This window comes from Arctopsyche grandis, chromosome 10, assembly GCF_051622035.1.
Source record: "Arctopsyche grandis isolate Sample6627 chromosome 10, ASM5162203v2, whole genome shotgun sequence".
Lineage (NCBI taxonomy): Eukaryota > Metazoa > Arthropoda > Insecta > Trichoptera > Hydropsychidae > Arctopsyche > Arctopsyche grandis.
Window position 1 is genome coordinate 19,824,597 of NC_135364.1, and position 25,664 is coordinate 19,850,260.

Here is a 25,664-nt window from a genome sequence, read left to right on the forward strand (position 1 = left end):
AATGGGTCTACGTGACGAGACAGAAAACGCAAAGATCGAAAATCGAAAGATCTTAAGTCGAAAGATCAAAAAAAAATGGTGCATGGTAAACGGTACATACTCACTTAATTTGCGCGAGCAGGATACAACAGGAACAAGAGGAACAGGCTTTTCCTCCCGTATTAATGCGCGCGCACATTAATACGGGAGGAAAAGCCTGTTCCTCTTGTTCCTGTTGTATCCTGCTCGCGCAAATTAAGTGAGTATGTACCGTTTACCATGCACCATTTTTTTTTTGATCTTTCGACTTAAGATCTTTCGATTTTCGATCTTTGCCTTCCGATATTTGCGTTTTCTGTCATTTAACATTCTGTCTCGTCACAGAGACCGCTTTTAAATGGTTCGGTGATTACTGGTCACAAATTACTCGTCACAAAGTCACTTAAATCTCTATAACGGAACATCTGGCAGCCAAAAATTCCATCATACTAACGATAACTATCATAGTAACGAGAACTTGAGTGCCAAATATTGTGTATTCGCGATTTTCATGGCAAAAATTGTCTTTGTGACCACCCTAATGTGACGAATAGTCCAATTACCCTTACGTATAATTTATTATCTAGTATAGAATTTTAAAAGTAAAAAAAATGCTTTATTTTAATTTCGCTAATTTTTTATTATATCGATTCGGTGCTGTTCGTCTATATAGTTCATGGTTCGGTGATTATTCCGCAAAAAGCTATCTCGCGGACGTCACTAAAATCACGATCACGGAACATCTGGCACCCAAAAGCTTTATCAATCGAAAGCTATCACGCGAAATATTGTACTAACGAGAACTCGAGTGCCAGATGTTCCGTGGTCGAGATTTTAGTGACGTGCGCGAGATCGCTTTTTGTGGAATAATCCGATTACCATAGTTTATACATAAGTGGGTGAAGCCAGTAATAAATTGTTCTCCATGTCAAGATGCAGCTAAATTTTTAATTTTGTAGTTGAAAAATAATAATTCTGAGACATTACTCTTTATAACTTTATCGGCCTCAATGGCATTCCTATTTACCGATGCGGTGCAAACGATCGACAAGCGCCAGACAGACTGAACCACAGATTAACGACACGTGTACCTTATGCGTGCGCACTGCTCGCATTTACACTAAGCGAAATCTACCCGAAGCCCCGACATACCTACCCTGTATACGTTCTGTGCTTCTGATACTTTAGTTCAGAATTTTGCCTTATTAAACTCGCCAGAAAGATCCAACTCAATTTTAATAATTGCATCTGTGCACATCGAAAGGTTACTCGTCATCTGATGTGCAATCTATCATTCGTGAAGTCGAGAATTGCGTTTATAGCAGCCATCCAGTTAATCTGTGGTTCAGTCTGTCTGGCGCTTGTCGATCGTTTGCACCAAACCCCTATTTACTACTCGCTGGTAGAAATATTATACATAAATTTACCGTCTTATTTTAGTCAAAGTCCCTAACGATTGGCAACAAAACGTCAACTGTCATAACATGCCCTTGGAACGTTTCCAAGCGCAAAACAACATTCACACTAACATACATTATCTGTTTTGTGATACAATTACTATAGTATTGACCGTGTAAAAAAAGCAAAGGGGCTTATACATACGTAATAATTTCACGATTAGATATCTTGGATATGCAAACAACTTAAGTCAACCTCCCGCATCTCGTTTGATAAATTGCGCTCGCCAATTACGTTGTAAATTATTCTGACATCATTCGTAGAGTTTCTGCAGACGGTTAGACATCTCTAAGCGGTCCACGATTCGAATCTCGAGCAATAATGGCACTTCAAGATAATCTCACGGCTATTCTCTATAAAACCGGAGACCTCAGATTGGTAAGCATTATTCAACCAAATCTTTGATTATGGTATTGATTATTTAATGCAAATTTAATATGTATTTTAGGAACAAAGAGATGTTCCTCAAATTAAGGATGATGGTAAGACTACAAACAATTATAATATGTTCATTCTTTACTTTTTATAATCTAATGATAAACATGGCTTTAGTTTCAAAATGATTAATTTTATATTTATTCACTTTGAAAAGAGGTGCTATTGCAAATGGACTCTGTTGGAATATGTGGATCAGATGTGCATTATTGGACGACTGGTCGTTGTGGAAACTTCATTGTGAAAGAACCTATGGTGATCGGACATGAAGCTTCTGGAATTGTAGCCAAGGTTATATTCAATTTTTGATTATATACTTAAAGCTCTTTGTATTGTGACGCACCGAATAAAACAATGTGAAATACATATTCAAGTCCGAAAAAAATTGTTAAAAACAATCTATAGGAAGGAGAAGCAGTCAATTTTTCCTCCAATACTTTTTTTATTGTAATATACAGGGCTTTTTTTTGAAAAAAAAAAGTGCTGGAACTCACTTCTTGTCAAGTGTTTTATTGGAAAAGATTATATTCAATTTATATAACATAGAATATTCATTTGAGACAAAAAGGTGCCGGAATGCCGTTCCACTGCGTTACATGGGAAAAAAGCCCTGGTAATATATATATAAGAAATGGTATCTAATTTTACATAATTTGTATATGTACGCGTTTGATTTTAGATCATAAGAAAATTTGTGTCTAACTAGTAAGTATACCTTCATATTTTTGATACCAAGGTCATTAAAAAATTAGAATTCAATGTTCAAAATGATTACCCTGAAAGATGTGAATTGTTTATATATGCATATATACTACAAATAATACTCCTGTTCAATAAGTAACTGACCGGTTGCAAATATTTTGCAGCTGGGTGCCAAAGTGAAGAATTTGAAAGTTGGAGATCGCGTTGCTATCGAGCCCGGTGTACCGTGTAGATTCTGCGACTTCTGCAAGAACGGCCAATACAATTTGTGTCCAGATATGGCGTTCTGTGCAACTCCGCCTTATCATGGAAACTTGACCAGATATTATGCACATGCTGCAGATTTCTGTTACAAGTATTTATATTTAAACTTGTTTCTGTTTAATTTGCAACAATCATAATGTGAAAATTGATAGAAGGGTTGAAAATTTAAAATATTCAGTTGTAATTGATATTTTAACTCTGTTTTGACTTCTAAGTCTTACAGATTCAATAAAATTCCCATGATTTGTCAATCATTTGGTAATATCATCATATATTGCCAACTGTAACATCGTGAATTATTACTTTACCACTTAATTTTAAATTAAAGTACAACCTATTTTCTAATTTTATAAATTTGCTTTTTGCTTTGAGCGAAAAAATCAAAAGGTTGTAGTAGTCAAAATATGTATGCCTATTTTAAATGGATAATCTTTACTATTGTGTTTGATTGATAACAGCTTAAGAAATTTTATTTTGATTTTTTTCTTCATAATTGAGTTTTGTATGAAATCACTAAATACTCAACATATTAATTTTTTATAATGGTTATCGGAACAGTTAACAAAGCTCAGTATTTGAGCGATTTTCAAAATGTATCTCTCCTCGGTAAGAAGTAAACATATTAATAATTAATACCACCTTAATTTTATTGATTTAAATATAAACGTTAAACAGGTTGCCCGAACACATGTCAATGGAAGAAGGAGCACTTTTAGAACCTCTTTCTGTCGGCGTGCACGGGTGTAGACGTGCAGGTGTTACAGCCGGAAGCTCTGTTCTCATTTTGGGTGCTGGACCAATTGGTTTGGTTACTTTACTAACAGCTAAAGCAATGGGAGCCACCAATGTGTTGATCACAGGTAACAGCAATCCTATAATTAGATCAAGTATAGTATAATTTGTAAGCTAATGTAGCATTTTGTAGATCTGCTTCAGTCTCGCTTAGACTTGGCGAAGAGTCTTGGTGCCGATCATACCATACTAATCAAGAAGGAGGATAAAGAGGAAGACGTTGTTAAAAATATTCACCAAACTATGGGTGCTGAGCCCGAAAAGGCTTTGGATTGTAGTGGTGTTGAATCAACGACAAGACTTGCCGTCCTGGTTAGTATTTCTTCAATATTTTTGGGTTAAAAATTGAGAAATGTGCTGATTATAATTCATTACAGGCTACAAGATCTGGCGGTGTGGCTGTAATGATAGGTATGGGATCTTCGGAAGTCAAAATTCCGTTACAGCATGCATTAGCTCGAGAAGTAGACATCAGGGGAATCTTCCGATACTGCAATGAGTAAGTTACAATTTCAAATACAAATGAATGATGGCTTTCGAACTTGTCCAAAATTTGAATCGTTTCAGTTATCCGTTGGCTCTTGCAATGGTGGCCAGCGGTCAAATCAATATAAAGCCGCTTGTTACCCATCACTTCACTATTGAAGAAACAGTCAAAGCGTTTGAAACCGCTCGCGCTGGATTGGGTGTCAAGGTTATGATCCATGTTCAACCGAAAGATACAAACAATAAGTAAAATATATGAATGAATCGTAATACACAACATTGTTGCCTTTGTTTTTAGAATGCATTAAAATTGTTTTCTCTTTTATATGTGTTTCATTTTGTAGTTATAGTTGGAATTACCATAATTTGTGACAAACTAAATCAATTTAAATAAATTTTATATAACCACCTCAGACCCAGATCTCAACAGGATTATGACAAAAAAAAATTATTCATATAAATTATTATTAATAAAAAAACCACATTTCGAAATTAAAATGTTCGGTGAGAAAATAGAGGAAAATATTTTTATCCATTTTTTATCGGCAGACAAATCGAGCGATTTGATGGAAGGAATGATGTTTTAAGAATACAGATATCATACAATTAATTGGCATCTAATTCTACATTTACGTATTTTGCAGCATCTAAAAACACTTGATATTTCAAATTTTCATTCTTAAGATTAATTACTGAAAATATTTGAATAGGCCGTTTTTAAATAATAATATTTTAAGTAATCTTAAATAAGGCTTAATGTATACCTTCTTCGCTGCATTAACAAATTTTTGTGCACGACATATTGCCAATCATTTTGTACACGAGATATGCACCACAGACATATTAAGTTCTTTATACGCTTTGCATACAAGTTATGAATTTCTAATACACATTTTCATTCATTTTTATAATTTTGCGGGGGATTTATTACTAGAGCCCGGATAACCAAGGTGCCGTTTATTGTTCAAATGTTGTAAATGCATTGTTAAAGGTTTGTCGAACCTTTTTTACAAAGCAATTACAACAATTGAACAATAAGCGGCACCTTGGCTATCCGTACTCTATTTACATATTACACACCCGGAGAAATAACACTCAAAACTAAAGTCCAAATACGACTAGCTGAAACCCAGAGATTCCGGGTCAAAACCATAGGGGTGGCAACCCTATGCTGTTCAAAATTGCATCAAAAAAAAAAGTAATAAAATTACGAAAAAAATTATACATCAATTAGTTTCACGTGTAAAAGTTTTTACGTGCTTTGTTTATATAGGGACTCATGGATGACAACGATGAAGGTTTTAATTTTGGAAAATTCATATATGACATACATCACACGCCTCAACAGTATTATGAAGTGAAGCAAAAGGTTTTATTGTCTTTTAATATGGTGCGTTTTCAAGTGCTGTCCAATTGGGGAAATAATGAATTTACATGTGTTTATAGAATAAGCATTCATGGAGATTTAGACTTAAGACAATGAATATTAATATGTATTTGAAATTGTAAATGAAATTTTAATGGTAAAATGTATCATGAAATAAAATATATGTATTATGCTGTAGGAATCTCGTCGTCGTCATCGTCATCGAAACCTTCGAGAATATTCCGCAACAACAAACTACATTCCCGAAACCCAGATGACATGCACCTGCAGTCGTTATATTAAACTCAGGCGGAACGCCCCTACCAGTCGAGTGGAACCAAACCGGTCGAAACACGCCGCCACCATTAAAATACATCGAGCGGAGAGGCGCCAAGCATTCCAGAAAATTCGACGCCTCGACGAAAACAAAATTCCTCTCGTACGCGTCAATAACCACTTCCATCAAGCATTCCAGAAAATTCGACGCCTCGACGAAAACAAAATTCCTCTCGTACGCGTCAATAACCACTTCCACCAAGCATTCCAGAAACACTATAAAAGGAGGTACAACCCAAACAACGCCAGTCGACCCAGAGCAGCAAGAGTCGACACACAGCAGCAGACCAGTCAACATCCAGCTCCTGACCAGCCACCACTTCACTACGCGGACTTGGAAGAACAACGAGCCAGCGACACTCTACCATATCCAGCGACTTGCCGAACATAGCTGAATGCCGAGCCAGCGACACTCTACCATATCCAGAGACCGCTGAACGACAAACTTTTGCCAACAATTAATCATACTTGTGTATACGTGTTACTACCAAATAAATACCATATTGAACATAGCTGTATTTAATATCGAACACAGACGAACCTGTCTATAATACATGGCGGACTGGTGGTGAAGAAGACCTTCACAACAAGACTAGATCCCCATAATGCTGTTACAATTGATTAATATAAAAATGGATTTCGTTCGTTATTTTTATCTATACATATAAAATTGAATGTCTGTCTCGCATAGGCTCCTAAACCACTGAACCGATTACGATGGAACATTTAGGATTTATTGTATGCATGTCCGGGAAGCTTACTGTAAAAAAAAATCGCCCAAAAACGGGAATGAGTGGCATTGCAACGCAACAGTTGAGCGAAAAACAGTTTGCAACTCGCAGTTCTTAATGGTGCTTACGGACTAAACCAACGACGATTTTGGGCCAACTTTTTAACCAGCAGTAGCGTACAAAATATCGAAATAAAAATTAAATTTTAAAATTGAAATTAAATATCAAAATCAAGCTAAAGAGCGAGATTGAGCTAAAATTAGATCATCGTTGATGTTTTGAATTACGACGATACCGCATTTAAAACCAGAGAAATATTATAATTTCTCTGCATATGAGCGAAAAAAAATATTGTTAAAGTCGTCACGAGATGTTACTGTATTTCCACGTGGATGATCGATAAAAAAAAAACAATTCATAAAAAAACGCGGTGTCGGATGTTGGTGATTTGTCAAAGGGTTTTTTTTCTTTCGTCGAAATAAAATTAATAATCACACATTATCCGATAAATTTTACCTCTGAAATGATTTATTTCGACGAGAGAAACAATTGAAGAATAAAAAAATCCGTTTGATGTGACCGACAACACCCCGGGTTAGCAAAAATCGTTGGATCACCCATACTAACACATGATATATTCTCAGTAACTGCGCATTACGGGGAAGTAAAAATAATAATTCTTTGATTTTTTTTTGATCTTAGTGCGTATCTTCCTAAGTCAAAACATCTTCGACAAACAAAAGTCGAGGATTACCTGTATGTGATTGTTGATGATCTAATTTTAGGTCAATCTCGAAAATTTATTTAAATTGTGCATGTTCAGTTTTAACTTTCAATATTTAATTTTAATATAATGATTATAATTTTATTTTGATACTTGAATTTAATATTAATATAATAATAAGTTTTAATTTTGATATTTAATTTCAATTTTTATTTCGATATTTTGTACGCTACTGGTTTTAAAAGTTGGCCTGTGGGTCATTCGTTGGCTTGGTGCGTACGCACCATAAGACAATGTTAGTAATCAAAGTAAACTTTAACCCTTTGGCTGCTACGAGGTTTTTCAATGTCCAAGCGAAAAATGCTAACATTTGTAATTACTTTATAAAAAAATAAATATAATATATTTTTTTACATACTTGCTTCGCCGAACGCGCGTAATTTTTTTAATACTTTATATACATTTTTAAGAAGCAGTTGTGGACTCGCGCTCTCTCTTTCTGTCTTGCTTTTACATGCGTGCGTGCGAAAGAGATACCTACATATATACACTAAATAAGTTTTGACGATTGTTTCCGACGCATTATTTTTTTCAATAATCTATTTTTAGACATCGATGTATTTGTCGTTGTCAAAACAAGCGATACATTTGAAACAGGTAGCGGTCTTTCTCTCTTTCTTTCTTGGTTTTAATTGTGTATGTGTGAGCGAGACAAACAAGGATGCGAAGTTTCTAATAATCAAATAATTTTTCAACATGTATCATAAACATTTTGTATGCATTTCAGTTGCATTTGATTGATTGCACGAATTCGTGACCTATATAATTGAAAGCGGATTTCTATTGTTTTTTGCCATTTATTTTAATTCTGCAAAATGATATCGGACAGTGAAAGTGACGAAAGCGAAATAATAGCTCCTCGCCGAGGAACTCGACAAATCAGCAGCTCTACTGATTCTGAAAATGAATTTATCGACAATAATCAATTCCCAAGTAATAACTCCTTATATGACTTTGACAACGAACCCGAAATTTACTTTGATGATGAACCCGAAATTGAAGAGCTTTTAAAAAATTGATAAATATTTATAAAGCTTGATTGAAAAATAAATATAAATACGTATATAAAAAAAATGTTTCGTTCCACTGATGCGCTGGCAAAGAAAGTATTGAAATACGACAATTAATGACGACAACGACGATCGTCGTAGCAATCTTCGCCGATTTCAAAACAACGATTTATCGTTGTTGTAGCAGTCAAAGGGTTAAGAAACCCTGCGAATAATTTCATTCTTATTTGAAATCAACACCAAATTTACATGAGAAAATTTGTTCAAAAAAATATAAGACCACATAAATTATTTATTTTTACCTTTTCATTAATAAATTAAAACTATAAAGAAATGTTTCCTGGAATACATGTACTATTACCTAAAAATTAGTAGTCGTTTCAAGGAAAAAAAATGAATGGTTACATTATGCGTAGTAGAAAACCAACAAGCTTTTGTATGGGAGTTCCTTCAAAACTTTTCAAGGTTTTAAATTGAGGTGCCAAGTAGAAAACTAGTCATAATTATTCACATTTAAGAAATAAAAATCTTCATAGATGTAAGTATTTATTGATGTTAACATAAAGTCCTCATATGTAAAAAATAATCAATCGGAGGAATGAATGGTTGTTTATCGCTTTCCACCGACTCTTGGGGTGGCTTTTTTAGTCACTTTGGCGGCCTTGGTTTTAGGGGCCGTCTTCTTTTTGGCTGGAGCGACTTTGACGGGCTTCTTCGCTGCCTTGGCGGTCTTCTTCTGTTCCTTGGCAGCTCTGAAACGAATCGCACGATTAAATAAACATAGTTAAAAGGCAAATAATTTCATATTTGAAAATAAAACTACCTGATAGCCTGTTCTCGTTGTGCCTTGCGTACTTCAGGCTTCATGTTCCTCTTAGCCATGATATCGCTGAGAGAAGCACCTACAATAGCGCGCTGGAACTTTTGAGTGCGCCTTGTGTGTTTTTTGGTCTGCTCCTCCTCCTGGCCTTTCTTGTATTTCCGCCTGTCAAAAAAACACAATTAGAACATTGATAATAATGATAGGAATTGACATTATCGTTTATAAACGCACATACCTGTACAAAACCGTCCATGTCACCTTGCGAGGATTCCTCTTCAGATGGTAGGCGGCTTCACATTTTGAATTGAGGAAAGTGAAGGTCTAAAAATAATACAATATTATTAGTGCTAAAATCACAATAAACCAAAGGAGCGGCTAAAAACAAAATTCTAAATTCGATATTTTGCCAAAATGGTTCTATGTACCAATTTGCTTATTTGTTGCATATTCTTTACGTTTAATATTGCAACAGTAAGCTACTCTTATTAGTATAACAAAAAATTAAAAACTTGATCATCCTTTAGCCGTGGGATAGGATGTATGTAAAGATCAACTTCAACGAAAGCAAACAAAACGAAAAATTTATGTTTGAATAGTTTATTTGAGAAGTTAAATGTATTTTATATTATTGTGACGGGTTAGGTTAAGTTTATAAGAAACAAAATTAGTGCAACAAATTACCGATAACATTAGTGGATAAATATCATTAAGGTATACAGTGAACCGCGTTAATGGAATTAGAAACGAGCAATATAACTTTCATACTGTCACACAAACATAACCTCAAAGCGAGAGTGGTCGAAGTGAACCTGTGACGGTGAAAACACGGTAGACCGTGAAGACATGATAAGGATGAAGACAAGACGATAACGAGATGAGGGGGCAGGGGGCAGGGGGCAGGGGAGGGGTCAGAATGAATGAAGAAGAAAGCTTACCTTTCCGTCAACCCTGACGACGGTCTTGCCGTGTCCCGGGTAGATTTTGTAGCCGCTGTACGTGCAGAGACCGATCCTGAAACAAACACGGGGGGTGAGTTAGCGGCCGGTGCATCGAACCAGCACTCGCATCACCTGATGCACTTGGATTTATCGGATTCGTCGGATTCGCGCCTTACCTCATCTTGCAGCCGTGTCGGAGAACCGCTCGCAGCAAAAGACAATTTGACGGCCAGAACGGACTCAACACTCGATTTCCTGACCATATCCGAATCGTACGTCAAACTCAAAAATCACAATAATTCATTTGGTCGAAACTTTATAAAATTATCGTTTATATAATTATAGAAGCATCAATATGTTTATTAATTAAATAATTAATTAAGGAAACATTGAAAAATATAACATCTGAAATTGAACAAAATAAAGTCTAAACCATTTGGATTTTAAAATTACAAAATAAGAACCCAGCAGCATTACTGACAATCTTTTGCAGCCGATAGGCAAGTGGTATGGATAGTCGCCTGGGCACCAGCCCTGAAAGGGGGCGCCATTTACATATTTCCGGTTGGTTTTAAATAAAAATGGAAAAAAAATCGAGTAAGAGTAAAGTAGCTTTATTTTTTCTGATACTGAGTAAATATATTGATACCCTGTTCTATACAAAACGATGTTGGAAGTTTGTAGAAGCAAAAGGATATTTGCAGAAAGAGGATAATGGATTGAAATTGTTCGACTTACATATCCTTTATGTGCGCACACGTGTTTACATATTTGAGCTGGGTTTTTGGCGATAGTGGAATGGATTTCCATTTTCCTATTTATGATAGATGGAAAAAAAACGTATTAACCAGATGAACATATGTACATGAACAGACCAGAAATTTGTCAGTGACTGGTACAATTTTGCTCAAATCGGTTGACGTTTTGTTCATTTACTTTGCATACTCCCTGGTATTGGCCCCTGAGTCTTCGAGGATTGCGACTATTGAGGATTTTCATGGCGAATCTGCGAAGTTGCTACGCTGGAATTCCGATACAAATCAATTTATGATCGTATTCTTAAACGTTATAAATTATAATTCAAAAACATGTTTAAATATCTTCAGATATTCAATATTCGCGTTCGCGAATGGCGCCGTACATACACACGATATTTACTAACGATATTTCCATATCCAGTTCTCATATTGCAACCTGTGGTTGCTATTTAGGAACTTAATATGGAAAATATTGCAAATATCGTTAATAGATATCGTGTGTGTGGACGGCGCCAGTGTAATAATTTTTCTTAAAATGGATGGAATTGACAATTGATGTTGGTGTGTTGTTTCAATTTACATATGTGACCAATAACTATACACTGGCCAACAATTGAAGCATTTCATCCAGTTAAAACTTTACTAGGCTTATAAACATAGAAGTAGAATGCATAGAATGGTCATTGTTAACATTAGTATCGTCTAAAAGCGAGCCATCGAAGAGAGAGATGGAAAGTCAGAAGAGAGACAAGAGAGAGAGAGAGAGAGACGAAGTTTAGCAAACAATGAACAAACTCTGCCGCGCAGAGTTTTTGTAACGACATTTTTGGAGGCTGAGAGCGATTCTATGCATTCTACTTCTATCCTTATAAACAAAAAGTTTGAGAAATTATAAAACTTTCATATGATGGAGGAGTGGTGTGCAGTGTTTTGAGTATTTTGACGCAAGTCCTGGTCATTGACCGACGCTTGAGACAATTGATAGGCTGGGAGTGAGAAGCTGTCAAGTGTCAAAATCCTTCATTATCATTTAGTACATTATTTATCGTGATGGAATGTCGTCTGTGTTTGTCCTCACAGGCTTCAGTGGACATATTCGGAAATTCAAGGCTGCTTCTGGAGAGCATTCAGAGCTGCTGCCTCATACAGGTGTGATATAAATTGGTTCAACATATACATATGTAGACTCATGTATGTACTTAGCAACTTGTAGATAAGAATATTAAATAAAAATTTTGATGTATTAAATAAAATATATTTGCAGGTTGAACAAAATGATGCTTTACCAGATCGAATTTGTTCTATGTGTGAAGCCAAATTAGAACTTTTCACTGCGTTTAGAAAAATTTGTATACAAACTGACGAATTTTTGAGGAATAGATTGGTAACAAATCTTAGTATAAAGGAGGAGCACGATATTCAAAGTGAAGAAGATTGGACAGATAATAATTTCGTTAATATTTCAGTTCCGTTCAATTTCTCCAATAGTTATAGTAATGTTGAAATTGGGAACACGAGTCTCCAAGGTTCTGTTTGTGTTAAAACCGAGTTAGAAGAAGATACGAATTTCAATAACAATGCTGGAATCGCTAACACAAGTCACCGATATCCTATTTACAGTGGAAATGTTTTAAATGAGGATCAAGTTTTCAATAACACAATGAAATCACGCGGAGAATTTATGGTACATAATATTATAAAAAATGTTAACCCTTTGCCCGCGGCAATAAATATAGCGAACAAGCCCTGTACGCGGCACCTTTTTCGCGAATTCGGCAATCGAGTTTTCGACCTTAAATACAGATTTTAATATTTACTCAAGTAACCAGATATGTTAATTAACACATCAAGTATTATTTTAAACAATAAAATACATAATATATCTCGTAGTTTTGGCTTAATTGTCAAATAAACATTCTTCATACAATTGAGACGTATCGTCGCCATTGTTCAACAGACGTGACGTCACATAAACGAGGTTTCAGTATGGTTCCACAAAAAACTAATTTTGACTGGTATATATTCATTTTAAGCAAATTGAATAGATGGCATTCAACTCTCAGTAATATATTCAACCAATTTTGAACCTTAAAACAGTTGAAATAGGCGCATATAAGCCTCAAAATTCCGTGCAAAGTTCAGAAGTTCTATGGAAGACAGCCGCGCTACAGACTTGTCGCCCAAAGCTTCCATAGAAGACGGCCGCGGGCAAACGGTTAATATATGTCTATTTTCCTTGTTTAATGTTTTATATATTCCAATTTTATTTTTAGGAGGGAGAGGGATATTCGGATAATATCAATCATCGAAGTACAAAAAAATTGAAAAAAAATCGAGAAAAATCACTGCCAAAAATTTATTTTAAATGTAACATTTGTTCTGAAGCATTTCGAAGAAAATCGTCTATCACTACACATTTACGCAAACATTATACTAATTTTGAATGCAATTATTGTGGAAAGTTAATCTACAGCCAATTTCTCATGATGAAACATATGATTTCACACACGGAAAAAGTATCTTACACAGGTGATTTATCTGTTAAACTATCTATTGAAAAGTCTGAACAACGCCACCGTGATGAAACTATAGAACGATTTAAATGTGACATGTGCTCAAAAGAGTTTGTGTATAAAATAAATTTAGCAAAACATTTAGAACAACATGCAAAAACAAGTGAGGAATATGTATGTGACATTTGTAGCAAATCTTTTAATTGTGAAAAATTTTTAAGAGTACATAGAAGCCTTCACGGAGAAAAGAAATACAAATGTGACATCTGTTCAAAAATTTTTACAACTAGAGGCTATATACAAACACACATGAAAATTCATACCGACTATAGGCCTCACAAGTGCGATTTATGTTCTAAAGCATTTATACGTAAGAGTAAATTAAATTTACATGCAGAAACTCACACAAGAGACAAGAATTACAAATGTTCAACGTGTGGCAAAACTTTCTATCTCGAAGACAATTTAAACAAACACATGGTAATTCACGACCCCAACAAACGTTTCGAGTGTGCACTTTGTTCACAGGCATTCTTTTACAAGTCGGTTTTACAAAAACATATGGTGAACCATGGATTTGTCAAGCGCAAGGTTCACAAATGTTCAATTTGTTTGAAAAGTTTTGATTATTCATACCTTTTAAAAAAACACAAGGAAACTCACACGAATGAGAAGTCCGAGTGTAGAATTTGTTTGGCAGAATTTGCTGATCTGTTCCATCTAAAAGAACATATGAAACATCACAGCAAAAAGGCGAATACATGCACCGTATGCTCAAAAGAATTCATCAGCCCGGCGCATTTAAAAAAACATGTACGAATGCACGAAAGGGTTCCACTCGAATGCAAAATTTGTTTGGAGAAGTTTGCCTACAAAGTGTACATGGAACGACATATGAAAATTCACACCGAAATAGAATCACTCGTTTGTGAGATTTGTTCTGAAGCCTTTTCTAAAGAGAGTGATTTAAATAAACACATGGAATCCCACCAAATTGAAGATGAACAAAAATGTGAACTTTGTGAACAGGTTTTTCCAACAGAAAATGATTTAATGACTCATGTAACTACGGAACATTGATTCGAGTTTTTATTATAGTTCTTGTTGCACCCACAGTTGTAACAAGAACTATAAATTACAATAAAATTTATTTTAAGATTAATTTCCAATTTATTTGTATTCAATTACATGCTACTATTATATACATAATTAAAAATAACTAATACAAGTAAAATAACTAATTATTTATTTTAAAAATCAACAATCCATAGTATTTACAAAAACTTACTTAAAATTTTTAGGTAACAGTATTGTTATTTGTGATTTAAAGGGTGAATAAATTTCGACACATGGGGCATGTTGTTTTTCCACTGGTGCTGAACCATCTATACTGTGAACGTTAAAAAATATGTATATATACATATACCAGACAATGAAAACGAACTCCATTAAATAAAGTAAAAAAGCTTACCAAGCAAACATTGTGAAATTTGTTTTTACATGTCTGGCATAGCATTTTTGGAAGTTGTCCTGTTGTCGGATGAAGCCTGCAATAACATACGTAACAAACTGGAGTGCTTTCAATTTTCTTCTGTACAGCGTTAGCCCACATTTTAATAGCTTGATATACAGATCCATTCTAAAACCAAATAAATAATAAAAAAAATGTATATTTTATTAATTTTATGCCGAGCAAAGAAGAAGTACATACTTGATGCGACAAATACATAGACAGCCAGGTCATATTATTGATGGGAGTACCACTGGAGATAACTCGGGGTTTATTCAGAGGATGATTTTTACATAACTGTATAGTGAGTCCCATTTTCAAGTCTTCTATCACATATATGCAAACAACTTCATTGACCGATGGATGTATATTTAACTGTAATCAATTTTTAATAAAACGTCACATATCATCAATATACGTGAACAGGATTATAGTGAAAATATTACCTCTATATTTGGAATGCTATTTTGTTGTTTTGAAACACCAGACAGTTGGGATGCTATCAGCAATGGCGATACGTGCGACTGCACGATTCGTTCCACGTGTTGTGACGATCGTGTCGGTAAAGAGCCCCACCAGCCACGCACGAAAACCCCCAACCATCCACCATGAAGACACCGTAAAAGGCGATGGCACGCTAATCGACTAACAAGATCCCAGTTTATTGGTTCTATGAAAAAAATAAAAATAAATTACAAATCTAAATTTTACACATAAAAAAGTATTAAAATCAAATACTGTACCTTTGTAAGATAAAACTGGTTGAATTTTAAAATAATTCAAGAACTTCGACGGTTCAGATAATTCCGCAGGTAACAAACGGAAAAGGACATTCAACAGCTGTTCGACGTACTGACCTTCCCTGAAAAGAAGTTATGTAGTTTTAATATGAACTTTAATTACGTATTGGTATGGAAATATTTTAGAAATCTCACTTGAAAAACTCTGAATATTCATGTTGTAAATATGCAGTCGATTCTTGAGCTATGTCGAGCAATACTTCCCAAAGGAAGAGATACCCTAATGCTATACTATGACCGTCGGTGTACGGCAAAAGTATACAGTTGTCTTCGCCAATCCTGAAATTCAATTAAACATCTAAAATTTTTTTACATTCAAAACGTATCTTTAAGACGACATTCTAAGTTATGTAGCCAATTTTTTATAAAGAATAATACTGTTTTGAACACATTTTGTTTATATATTTTAAAATCTATATCTATATTTCCAAATTTGTATATATGTACTTAATATAAACTTATATCATTTTTTATAAAAATTTGTATGTGGCAGATGCGTCGACAAGTATGGAGATTTCAAAAAAATAAATTTTAGAATACCGTTATGCATAGGGATGTGGCGTGACGACCAATCGTGTCGAGGAGACGCAGGGAAGTGGGGGGGGGGGGGGGTGTGGAGCGTCTAACATGTACTCCTGATATTGAGCGTGCTTGACTTGGAACGGGTGGCGTCAGCGTTAGATGCGCTGCGCGGGAACGTACAAACATCCATAAAGACACACACACACACTCATTCGAACAAGAAGCGTTTTAATACACGTGCGCGCCTATAAATGACCTTACACTATATTTATACATAGCATATAATTTTATTTTAATTCGTGTATTGATTCCTTTCCGAAGCCATTCATTGAAATCAACGGGCACAACACTAGTATTCAAATAATGGTGACAAATGAGGGTAAGTTACCAATTTGCTTGGAACCGTTTCAACTATGTAATCAGATGAATTTGTTGAATTGTAATCTGATAGGAAATGATCGACTTGGAGTCACATGTATCCAAGGTTTGGCCAGCAGCACTGGGCCTGGGATTAAACCCATGAGCACTCAGTCGATAGCATTATACGCTAACCACTGAGCTACGTTTCTGGTTATAAAAAAAAAAAGGAATAATTACTTGTATGGATTCAAGACGGCGTCCATGCATCCCTGAATATTGATTAGGGTGGGTTCTATAATATGCACCGATAGATGAACTGGTACAGGTTCAATTTGCGGATTTTCTTCGGTGGCCGTGTTTGACTTGTCGCCTTGGAGCTCTGCAAATTAAATTATGAATATAATAAAAAATATAACTGTGTTTTTACTGTGCAATTTTACAAAGAAAAGTCTCACTATCGTATTCGATCATCAACGGTGTCATTCCTTTTAATATTGTACCGGCCATATATTTTAATATATGATGGGACGGCGATGCCATGATATTCAAACATACTGTAAAACTGTCAATGAGAATATTTTCCGGATATTTGTTTTTAATGTGTATCCATTGGAACGTTTGCATCACGTCATGCAGAGACGTGATAAATAATATACTCAGAGGAGATATTGTCTTTTCTGGTGCGGTACAATCCTCTGAAAATATACGTGAGAAGAAAATTAACCAATAATATTATCGCACTTGCAAATACATACATATGCATAACATTTACATACTGAAAATAGACATGAAGACTTCAAATATATGGTGGTGCATATCAGGAGCGAAAAGATCCCTCCATTCATCAAGTAATTGAAGCAAAGCTTGAGTTGGCTCCCTGCTGATGCTCTCCGGCAGTATCGAAGATATGAATTTGGACACAGAACAGTATAGTTCGAAAACTGCAGTTCCGAGTAAGGCGACCTATAAAATAATACAAAATTTTAAGAGAGTACGTTCACGAATAATACTGTTCACATGTTAAATGTGTGTATTCACCTTTGGAGAGTCCCATCCTTTTTTGGATTTGTCAATTGACTGAATAAACGAAGAGACCGATATGGTGATAAAGTCCCAGTGATGTGATTCCAACTCCCAACCAGATATATTTATGCATGTTGTCAAAAAGCGTACAATTGACGTATTACAATTGACAGCATCCCAAGTGACCGATGATATATCCCTATAATTCAAAATTATTATATATTCAATTGATAATTTTAACTAATTCAAGCCCAAGTGTTTAAATACTCACTCATCGTAGAGCATCATCTCTTTATGCACGTAATAAATATCAATGATTGTGGTCAAGCTTATCAAAGGTGATGTTATACCGCTTTTGAATTCATCTATTTCGAAATGAATATCACCGACTTTCGGTTTGTTAGCAAAGTGCGTCAAGTAAATTGATCTCATGGCTAGGACGCATGCGACTTTCATATCCAAATCGTCATTTTCTTTAATGTGTCCTTCATTTTTAAGTACCTGTGAATGTATTTACAAATGCATAATTTATTTTTCATTCAAATATAAATAATAAAAAGGAAAAAAAGGTGTATTTACCTGTAAATTGTGGTAAAATTCAATGGAGAGTAATTCGTCAAAATTGTCAACGTCCAATTTTCCGATCAGGTTGCTCAAGATGACATCAATTTCAGAACCGTGACATGTAATTGATTTGGAAATCCTCAAATTGTGCTCGCACATATATAAACAAATGGTCCAATAGAAGCCTTCTTGTTGAAATTTCTTTTTAACGGAATCATATAAAGTTTGATAATTTTTATCTGTCAAATTATTTATTGTATTTATTGTAGACGTCATCAAAGGATCAAACAATTTCGCCATATCATTATACCAATTCCACTGAAATATTTTTAAAATTAATTCAAACATCTATTTATAATGTTTACATATACATATGTACATAAAAAAAGATAACATACAGCTTTATATTCGACATAAAGAGTTTTGATAGCAGCTATGTAGTGCAATACGTTCAATACAATATCACTTCCGTCAGGCTTATCGATCATATTCAAATTCTCATAATCGTTTTTGGAATTCATCACAGACTCTACTATCTTCATAGAGAATAAAAGCCAACTGAGAATCTTATTCAATTCGCAAGCGTTCAAATCGGCAATACGTATATTTTTTGTGTCATGAGTGAACTCCTTCATCATTGGCGAGTCTGAAGATGAACAATATAATTTACCATTGATGATGTCGGTCACCAACGCCAATAGCATTATCTTGTCGATGGCCGGTTTGACTTCGTCGTAGTCGATTTTCAATAACGTAATCATAACTCCATACGAATGGTTGGAATTTTTATCATTGGACACGTCAATGCATTTGCAGGAGTCAATCAAATTTAAAGATATATTTACCAACGTATTGATAGTGGCTATATTTAGTTCATTGCTAAAAGGAAATATTGCTTATAATACTGATACATATTTCTGAACAATTGTACAGATAAGAATTTGATGAATTGCGTGCACATTACTATCAACTGAATAAAGAATACCATTATTTTATGAATTTCAAATTTGATAATGCAAATTATTCTTTTAATTCGTTCATCAAACCTTGTTCTGTATAATTGGATTCCACTATTTTAAATATGACAATACCTTTTCAACAGCTTATTCAGAATAATAATAGAAGATTTTTTAACAAAAAGATTGATGTTTTCTTCAGAAAGTGTCAATAAAGCATCCCGCCAAGATGAATTGACTTCCATGGATATATCGTCCAAGAGCACATCAGTATTGTTCTAGAAAATATTAAAGATGTATTGAAAAATCAATACTGTAGGTTTTTAACAAATACATACATACATATATGTATTATCTCATTATGGACCGCCCGAATTTTCCGAAAACTATGAGTCTGCGTATTTTTCGCAAAGTAATAAGTGTTGCAAATTAAACCTAACTTCTAGCCCTTTCTATCAATTAAGTTAAAATTTGAAATACAGATTCTTTACTGTTGTCTTTGACCATATGAATTATCATATCAGTATTTCTCCAACTGTGGTGATTGCTGTATTCAATTTTGTATTAAATTTATACACATTTAAATATATTTTCAAGTAATAAGCGATATATATCTCAAAAACAGATCATTATGTTTCACTCGAATGAAATATTCAATTAAGAAAAATGTGAGCTACGTGAGAAAAAACCGGTCAATTTTAATATTTGGGAATTTAAATGTTTTCTGAATATCATTATTTTGGAATATTATCGATTAATTCTTTGTAAAAAAAGTCAAGCTCTAAACCATAGAAATATGTATACATTTTTAAATGTATTTATCGATATTTTGAATAAAGATATGCTAGTATGATATCTATGAATGGAAGTTTGGTGGATTTTTAAACACACACGGCCTAAATACTGACTTTGGCCTATAAATGAAGTTTTATTTAAGTAAGTTAAAAACAATAAAATAGTACAAAGCATTTACCTGTGTATTAACATTCAAAGTGAACAAACCCAACAACAATTTGGTATAATCTTCAGAGTCATTCATGTTTGAGCTGATGGCTGCAGCCAAGTGTGAAGCAAACGCTGCACATATATTTAAGTGATCAGAATCAATGTTGTAAAGCGAATCCTCAAAAATGTTTACAATCGAAGAACACGTATTTTTACTAATAAGAATATCTGGAACAAAATACAGATCATCATATACACACACAAAGCGTAATAATTACTTGAAAAATAATGTACACATTTGTTGTAACGTACTGCCACCGTCGGTGTGTGCAAAACACATTTTCAGAAGTTCCACATGACGTTTATCACCATGTGTTACAACGAGCTTGCTCAGAGCTATGAGCGATTCGTGTACTGTGTTGCTTAACAGCCATTCACATACGGCTACATTTGAAGAATACGGATGTGCTATACAACGAGCTATGCACCATTTTATTACTGGTAATGAAAGCTAGAATAGATAAAAAAATATATTTAAATAAACTTTTAAATGATGGAGTATCATTTTTGAAAGAAATAATATACCTGGTTGAAGCTTTTCAGCACAATCATTTGATCTTCGTAAACCAAATGCATCAATAATGCAAAACTTAGATCGACAACAGCTTGAGATCGCATAGAATCGGATTTCAGCCAGTTAGAATACCAATCGGTGTATAATTTCATACCTTTAGCGGTGGAATCCTTTGTTATAGCTTGCGCCATGCAGCAATGGAGTTGTGGAGAGTCAAACTCGCGTACGATAGAATGTAATGGATTCAATATCGGTGCCGATATATTTTTTATTTTCGCATAAAGAATATATCTGGCGCAAATTTCGTGAGTCGATTTGTTCAAAGACTGTTGAAAGTGTAGCATTATATCAACATTTTCAACCGGTTCAATTTTTTCATCCGAGATGCTATTTTGATCATTGCCAGTGTGATCAATTGTAAACTTGACATGAGAAGTTAATTTCTTTTTGTTATTGCTGGCGTTCTTTAGTCCCATCAGAAGTTCCAGATGAAGATCGGTGACTTTCTTTATCTCACTATCGTCTACAGTCATATTATCTATTTGTGAGGTTATAACAAAGAGGAAATTTTGCCAAAATATTCTGATCAAGTGAGAGAACGTATTAGACTTCGCTCCGTTGTCCATTAGCGAATTTTTGGTCCACAAAATTGACACGTCGGTCAAATGCGCTGCATTCAGCTTGACAAAGTTAAACGAACTGCTAAACGTCTTTGGTTCTACAGCCGTTTTGAACCAAGAGCGTATAGACTGGGATAAAACTTGAGAGTTGATGTCAGTTTCGGTATCTATATTTGAAATGTGTATCAAACATTCAACTAAGCCACTCAACCAAGCGTTGCAACCTGATTTTGAAGACATAACCCAACGTTGTTCAAGACTGAAATTCAACATAAACATTGGTGCAACAGAATAATAGGCATATTCCAATAGGTGTAAAAAGCATGAAATTACCCTATACATATAGAATTTAAAAATTGACTATAGAAATCTGTAATATTTTCTTTTTTCATAGAAGATAAATGTACTAAAAGTGGTAAAAGAAGTGGTCCAATTCCGGTAGCACAATTTCTACCTCCATCAGATAATACATTGAAAATGTGTACCAAAACATAATTTTCTATATCTACATATTCCCCCCAATTCTGAAAATTATATAAATAAAATGTGTTATTTATTTTATTTGCAGTAATTTCGTCTATGGAAGATATTAAATTAAAAAAAAAGTGTTTACAGGTACGTAAGCCATCAGCAATATCATATTTTCCCAAATTGACACCAGCAATTCGAAATCTTTTACAGACAATTGACTAAAAAGTAGCTCACAAGCTTTCTTCCCATATTTAGGAGTGAACCATTTAGTGAGTCTACGACATAAGCATCCTATTACTGCATACAAACGCGACCTAAAAGTTATATATGTATATACTTATACATTAGACAAGTCATAACACATTCTAAGACAAACTTCATGATAATAATAAAATTAATACTTGATAAGTGATGACTTTTGATTTCGCAGTTCCCAAAATTTCTTATTGTCTAATATTTTAACTTGACGTTCGTACAACCATTCCAAATGTTCATCTGGTAAATTGTTGAGAAAGTATTCGTAGCCCTGAAGACTCATTACGACAGTTCTTTCATAAATCGATTCACATTCTTCCGGTGTAAATAACCTTAAACACAATCATTCAAATAAATTGAATTTAAATAACCAAAAGGCCAAATTATACATAGGAAAAAGAGTACTTTGGATTGGAAAGTGTAGTGGCAGTGTGCAATATCAAATTATCAGATATATAATCAAAGATTTCATTACGGCAAAAGGTCATAACTTCTGGCACTTTTTTGGGAGGGAATACTTTCTGCAAAATAAATGTAGTATCATAAGTATTGTAATTTAATATAATGAATATATTGTCACTGATCATGATGTATTTACATCAAAAGCTTCCTTAGCTTGTACTTTAGCAGGCATATATGTGTCATATTGGGATGTAAGCCAAACAGGAACCAACTGTTTTAAGTACGGAGCTATACTTCGTCCACATTTGGCAACCAAAGCACTATGAGCAATCTGTAATCGAAAAATTATATGAACATATTTATATAAAATAAAACGCAATTTCAATAAGAAAATTAAAATATACCTGTGTAACTTCTCTGACACGATGATTGCAATCGGCACTCAACTGGCCATACATTCGGGGCCAAAATGATAATGTCCCACAAATGACCTCTTCTTCCACAGAATTTATGTATGCAGTAAATTCATTTAACGCCTGATAATTCCAAATTAAATAAAGCTTCATTATTGTACATTCAAGTTAAAATAAACAAAAAAGAGTAGAATTTATTATACCTTTAATTTTGTTACTGGATCTTTTTTAGCCATTTTTTTAAATACTATCTGTATATTTGGATCTATATTAGCATCGAAATTCTCAACAGAGGAGAAACCAGGCAACACCGTATTATATCCACCATCACGATTGGCCGAAAAACCCACGAAACCAGGTATATTAGTACCTAATATTTCAGCACTTCGACTACTCGACGATGGCTAAAACAAGACAGTAAAATCTAACGAATCTACCAGATAAGCAATCAATTAGCTATGATAAAGAATGGTGAAATAGAAACTTTTAATAATAATAGTAAACTTTTTATTGCTAAATGAAAAATGTATAAAACGTACGTATAAAGTTCGATTCTATTATAATGGAATATTGCATGGAATGGACATTATAATACATTTGTGAGATGTTTAGGTATACTGTCTACGTTAATGAGAGCAGTGAAAACGGCAAGGTTAATATCATCACCATTTTAGTAAACGCAATACTGTATATATGTAGATTCCTTGTATGATGTATGTATGTGGTACACTGTGTAAATCGAATCAAGATATCGATATTGTGAAATAGTGTTGTACAAACCCTGGCATTGTTTTTGGTACGCTGCGCTTGTTTCTGTTTGCCGCCCATTTTGACAGCAGCTCAAATTAAATGTATCACGCTCAATTTAGCAGTCACGATGCGCCGCTTACGTGCGACGCATGGACACACGGACACACGAGAAACGTCAAACGCGGCCACACCAACCCGCAGTGTAGCCAGCACAAATAAATATGATGAAATTACACGTTCGCGAACTTGCAATGCTGAAAATCAGCTGCATTTAGATGGGTTCGGTGATTATTCCGCAAAAAGCGATTTCGCGCAAGTCACTGAAATCTTGATCACGGAATATCTGGCATCCAAAAACTCTATCATCACGCCAAATATTGTACTAACGAGAACTCGAGTGCCAGATCGTGAGATCGCTTTCTGCGGAATAATCTGTTTACCATTTATATGAAGTTAATTGCGATGCTGGTACATTAAGCCAAGACTGAAGACATTTCAATGGTAAAAGTATAGGGCGGATTAAAGGTTTCGACCATTTCCCGGCCTATGGAAACTCAGTTGAGTTTGAAAGAATATAGTTTATTTTTATTCAATTGTTACAATGGTTATTGTATGTACGAAGAGGTTGAGCTTTGTAGAAGTGATCTGGTTGAACTCCAGAGGTTCACTCTGGTGTTGGGAGCTGGTGCGTCGCTTTATATACGTTCTGGCTTGACGCGTGCCGTGTGCAGATGCTTTGTCTTCGTTTCCAGGACACGTGTTGACCTGTTTTCAGGGCGCGTGTTATATAGCTATGGGGTTAGCGCCAGGAAGTCGTTCGTTTGAGAATGCGGTCGTGTGCCACGCGTAAACGCTTGCCACGTGTTGTGTTTCAGGCATGTGTTGCGGTTGCCTGATGACATCACTGTTGGGTTTCGTTCGTTTTACGATCGAGCGTTGAACTATTTCTTCTGGAATGGTTATGGGAACTAGTCTTATTGTGAAGGTCTTCTTCACCACCAGTCCGCCATGTATTGTAGACAGATTCGTCTGTGTTCGGTATTAATACAACTATATGTTTAATATGGTATTTATTTGGTAGTAACACGTATACACAAGTATGGTTAATTGTTGGTAAAAGTATGTCGTTCAGCGGTCTCTGGATATGGTAGAGTGTCGCTGGCTCGGCATTCAGCTATGTTCGGAAGGTCTCTGGATACGGCAGTGTGTTGCTGGCTCGTCCGGCTGGTTGATCTTCCAAGTCCGCGTAGTGTAGTGGTGGCTGGTCAGGAGCTGTATGTTGACTGGTCTGCTGCTGTGTGTCGACGCTTGCTGCTGTGGGTCGACTGGCGTTGTTTGGGTTGTACCTCCTTTTATAGTGTTTCTGGAATCGCCTGACCGATGGTGGTGGTTTGTTGATGCGTAAGAAAGGAATGCACTGTTGTCGAGGCGTAGAATTTTCTGGAACGCTTGATGGAAGTGGTTATTGATGCGTACGAGCATTTAGTTGTTGATGCGTACAAGAGGAATGCACTTTTGTCGAGGCGTAGAATTTTCTGGAATGCTTGATGGAAGTGGTCGTACGAGCATTTAGTTGTTGATACGTACAAGGGGAATTTGCTTTCGTCGAGGCGTAGTATTTTCTGGAATGCTTGGCGCTGTTCCGCTCGATGTATTTTGTTGTTGCGGAATATTCTCGAAGGTTTCGATGACGATGACGACGACGAGATTCCTACATGGTCGAAGGGGACGTTGCCCTTGAGTTATGCATGTTTGTACAGGATCGATGATGAGATCACTGGTTTTGATTCGTAATAGCACAAGTTGTGCTATATTCCTACAAAAGCTAGCAGCGGAGATAGTTAAACCAACATATGGGTGGTGAACGGACACGCGTAGAGCTAAATACTTACTGCTTTTATATACATTTAGCCTATATGGATATCCAATATATCTTCCCTTGGTAAATCAAACCTTTTCCTAAGAATTAGAAGTGGAAGATCTCGAATAATACAAATTAAGGATGAGAATGAGTCTAAATAATTTTCGGCAATTTTCCTGTGTTCCGCGCGCTTGATTTTCGTAGCAGCGGTTACCTTGGTAGCG

At 35.0% G+C, this 25,664-nt stretch overlaps 4 protein-coding genes across 4 annotated transcripts; 2 read left to right on the plus strand and 2 right to left on the minus strand.

Annotated features, from left to right (window-relative positions):
* The first annotated feature begins 1,135 nt into the window (after positions 1–1,135).
* LOC143918284 (sorbitol dehydrogenase-like) lies at positions 1,136–4,482 on the plus strand. Its single transcript, XM_077440073.1, has 9 exons — positions 1,136–1,420; positions 1,740–1,854; positions 1,925–1,958; positions 2,069–2,202; positions 2,778–2,968; positions 3,553–3,737; positions 3,803–3,981; positions 4,047–4,168; positions 4,237–4,482. The coding sequence occupies exons 2-9, from the start codon at positions 1,798–1,800 to the stop codon at positions 4,403–4,405; spliced, it is 1,071 nt and encodes a 356-aa protein (XP_077296199.1). The 5' UTR covers positions 1,136–1,420; positions 1,740–1,797; the 3' UTR covers positions 4,406–4,482.
* Positions 4,483–8,586: 4,104 nt separating this feature from the next.
* Positions 8,587–10,409, minus strand: RpL24 (ribosomal protein L24). The gene is made up of 5 exons (XM_077439575.1): positions 10,320–10,409; positions 10,141–10,216; positions 9,441–9,526; positions 9,206–9,367; positions 8,587–9,134 (listed from the first exon to the last, which is right to left on the minus strand). The coding sequence occupies exons 1-5, from the start codon at positions 10,322–10,324 to the stop codon at positions 8,993–8,995; spliced, it is 471 nt and encodes a 156-aa protein (XP_077295701.1). The 5' UTR covers positions 10,325–10,409; the 3' UTR covers positions 8,587–8,992.
* Positions 10,410–11,854: 1,445 nt separating this feature from the next.
* On the plus strand, positions 11,855–14,644 carry LOC143918380 (uncharacterized). Its single transcript, XM_077440266.1, has 3 exons — positions 11,855–12,050; positions 12,166–12,585; positions 13,175–14,644. Exons 1-3 carry the CDS (start codon positions 11,952–11,954, stop codon positions 14,492–14,494), a joined length of 1,839 nt encoding a protein of 612 aa, XP_077296392.1. The 5' UTR covers positions 11,855–11,951; the 3' UTR covers positions 14,495–14,644.
* Ltn1 (E3 ubiquitin-protein ligase listerin) lies at positions 14,568–23,810 on the minus strand. The gene is made up of 25 exons (XM_077440265.1): positions 23,610–23,810; positions 23,033–23,233; positions 22,821–22,952; positions 22,613–22,747; positions 22,420–22,535; positions 22,161–22,346; positions 21,902–22,073; positions 21,622–21,812; positions 20,680–21,547; positions 20,407–20,605; positions 20,123–20,322; positions 19,285–19,427; positions 18,592–19,072; positions 18,209–18,511; positions 17,901–18,130; positions 17,645–17,828; positions 17,383–17,569; positions 17,062–17,301; positions 16,844–16,985; positions 15,860–16,003; positions 15,668–15,786; positions 15,371–15,594; positions 15,126–15,299; positions 14,886–15,053; positions 14,568–14,804 (listed from the first exon to the last, which is right to left on the minus strand). The coding sequence occupies exons 1-25, from the start codon at positions 23,655–23,657 to the stop codon at positions 14,739–14,741; spliced, it is 5,253 nt and encodes a 1,750-aa protein (XP_077296391.1). The 5' UTR covers positions 23,658–23,810; the 3' UTR covers positions 14,568–14,738.
* Between the last annotated feature and the right edge of the window lie 1,854 nt (positions 23,811–25,664).

Coding starts and splice junctions, on each gene's coding strand:
- LOC143918284 (XM_077440073.1), top strand. CDS start 1,798: ATGGCACTTCAAGATAATCTCACGGCTATTCTCTATAAAACCGGAGAC. Junction 2,969..3,552: donor GCTGCAGATTTCTGTTACAA/GTATTTATATTT, acceptor AACGTTAAACAG/GTTGCCCGAACACATGTCAA. Junction 3,982..4,046: donor CGACAAGACTTGCCGTCCTG/GTTAGTATTTCT, acceptor AATTCATTACAG/GCTACAAGATCTGGCGGTGT.
- Ltn1 (XM_077440265.1), bottom strand. CDS start 23,657: ATGGGCGGCAAACAGAAACAAGCGCAGCGTACCAAAAACAATGCCAGG. Junction 17,829..17,900: donor GAGATGATGCTCTACGATGA/GTGAGTATTTAA, acceptor TTTGAATTATAG/GGATATATCATCGGTCACTT. Junction 15,787..15,859: donor GAATATTCAGAGTTTTTCAA/GTGAGATTTCTA, acceptor ACTTCTTTTCAG/GGAAGGTCAGTACGTCGAAC.
- LOC143918380 (XM_077440266.1), top strand. CDS start 11,952: ATGGAATGTCGTCTGTGTTTGTCCTCACAGGCTTCAGTGGACATATTC. Junction 12,051..12,165: donor AGAGCTGCTGCCTCATACAG/GTGTGATATAAA, acceptor ATATATTTGCAG/GTTGAACAAAATGATGCTTT. Junction 12,586..13,174: donor AATCACGCGGAGAATTTATG/GTACATAATATT, acceptor TTTTATTTTTAG/GAGGGAGAGGGATATTCGGA.
- RpL24 (XM_077439575.1), bottom strand. Junction 9,527..10,140: donor TCGTCAGGGTTGACGGAAAG/GTAAGCTTTCTT, acceptor TATTATTTTTAG/ACCTTCACTTTCCTCAATTC. Junction 9,368..9,440: donor ACATGGACGGTTTTGTACAG/GTATGTGCGTTT, acceptor TTTTTTTGACAG/GCGGAAATACAAGAAAGGCC.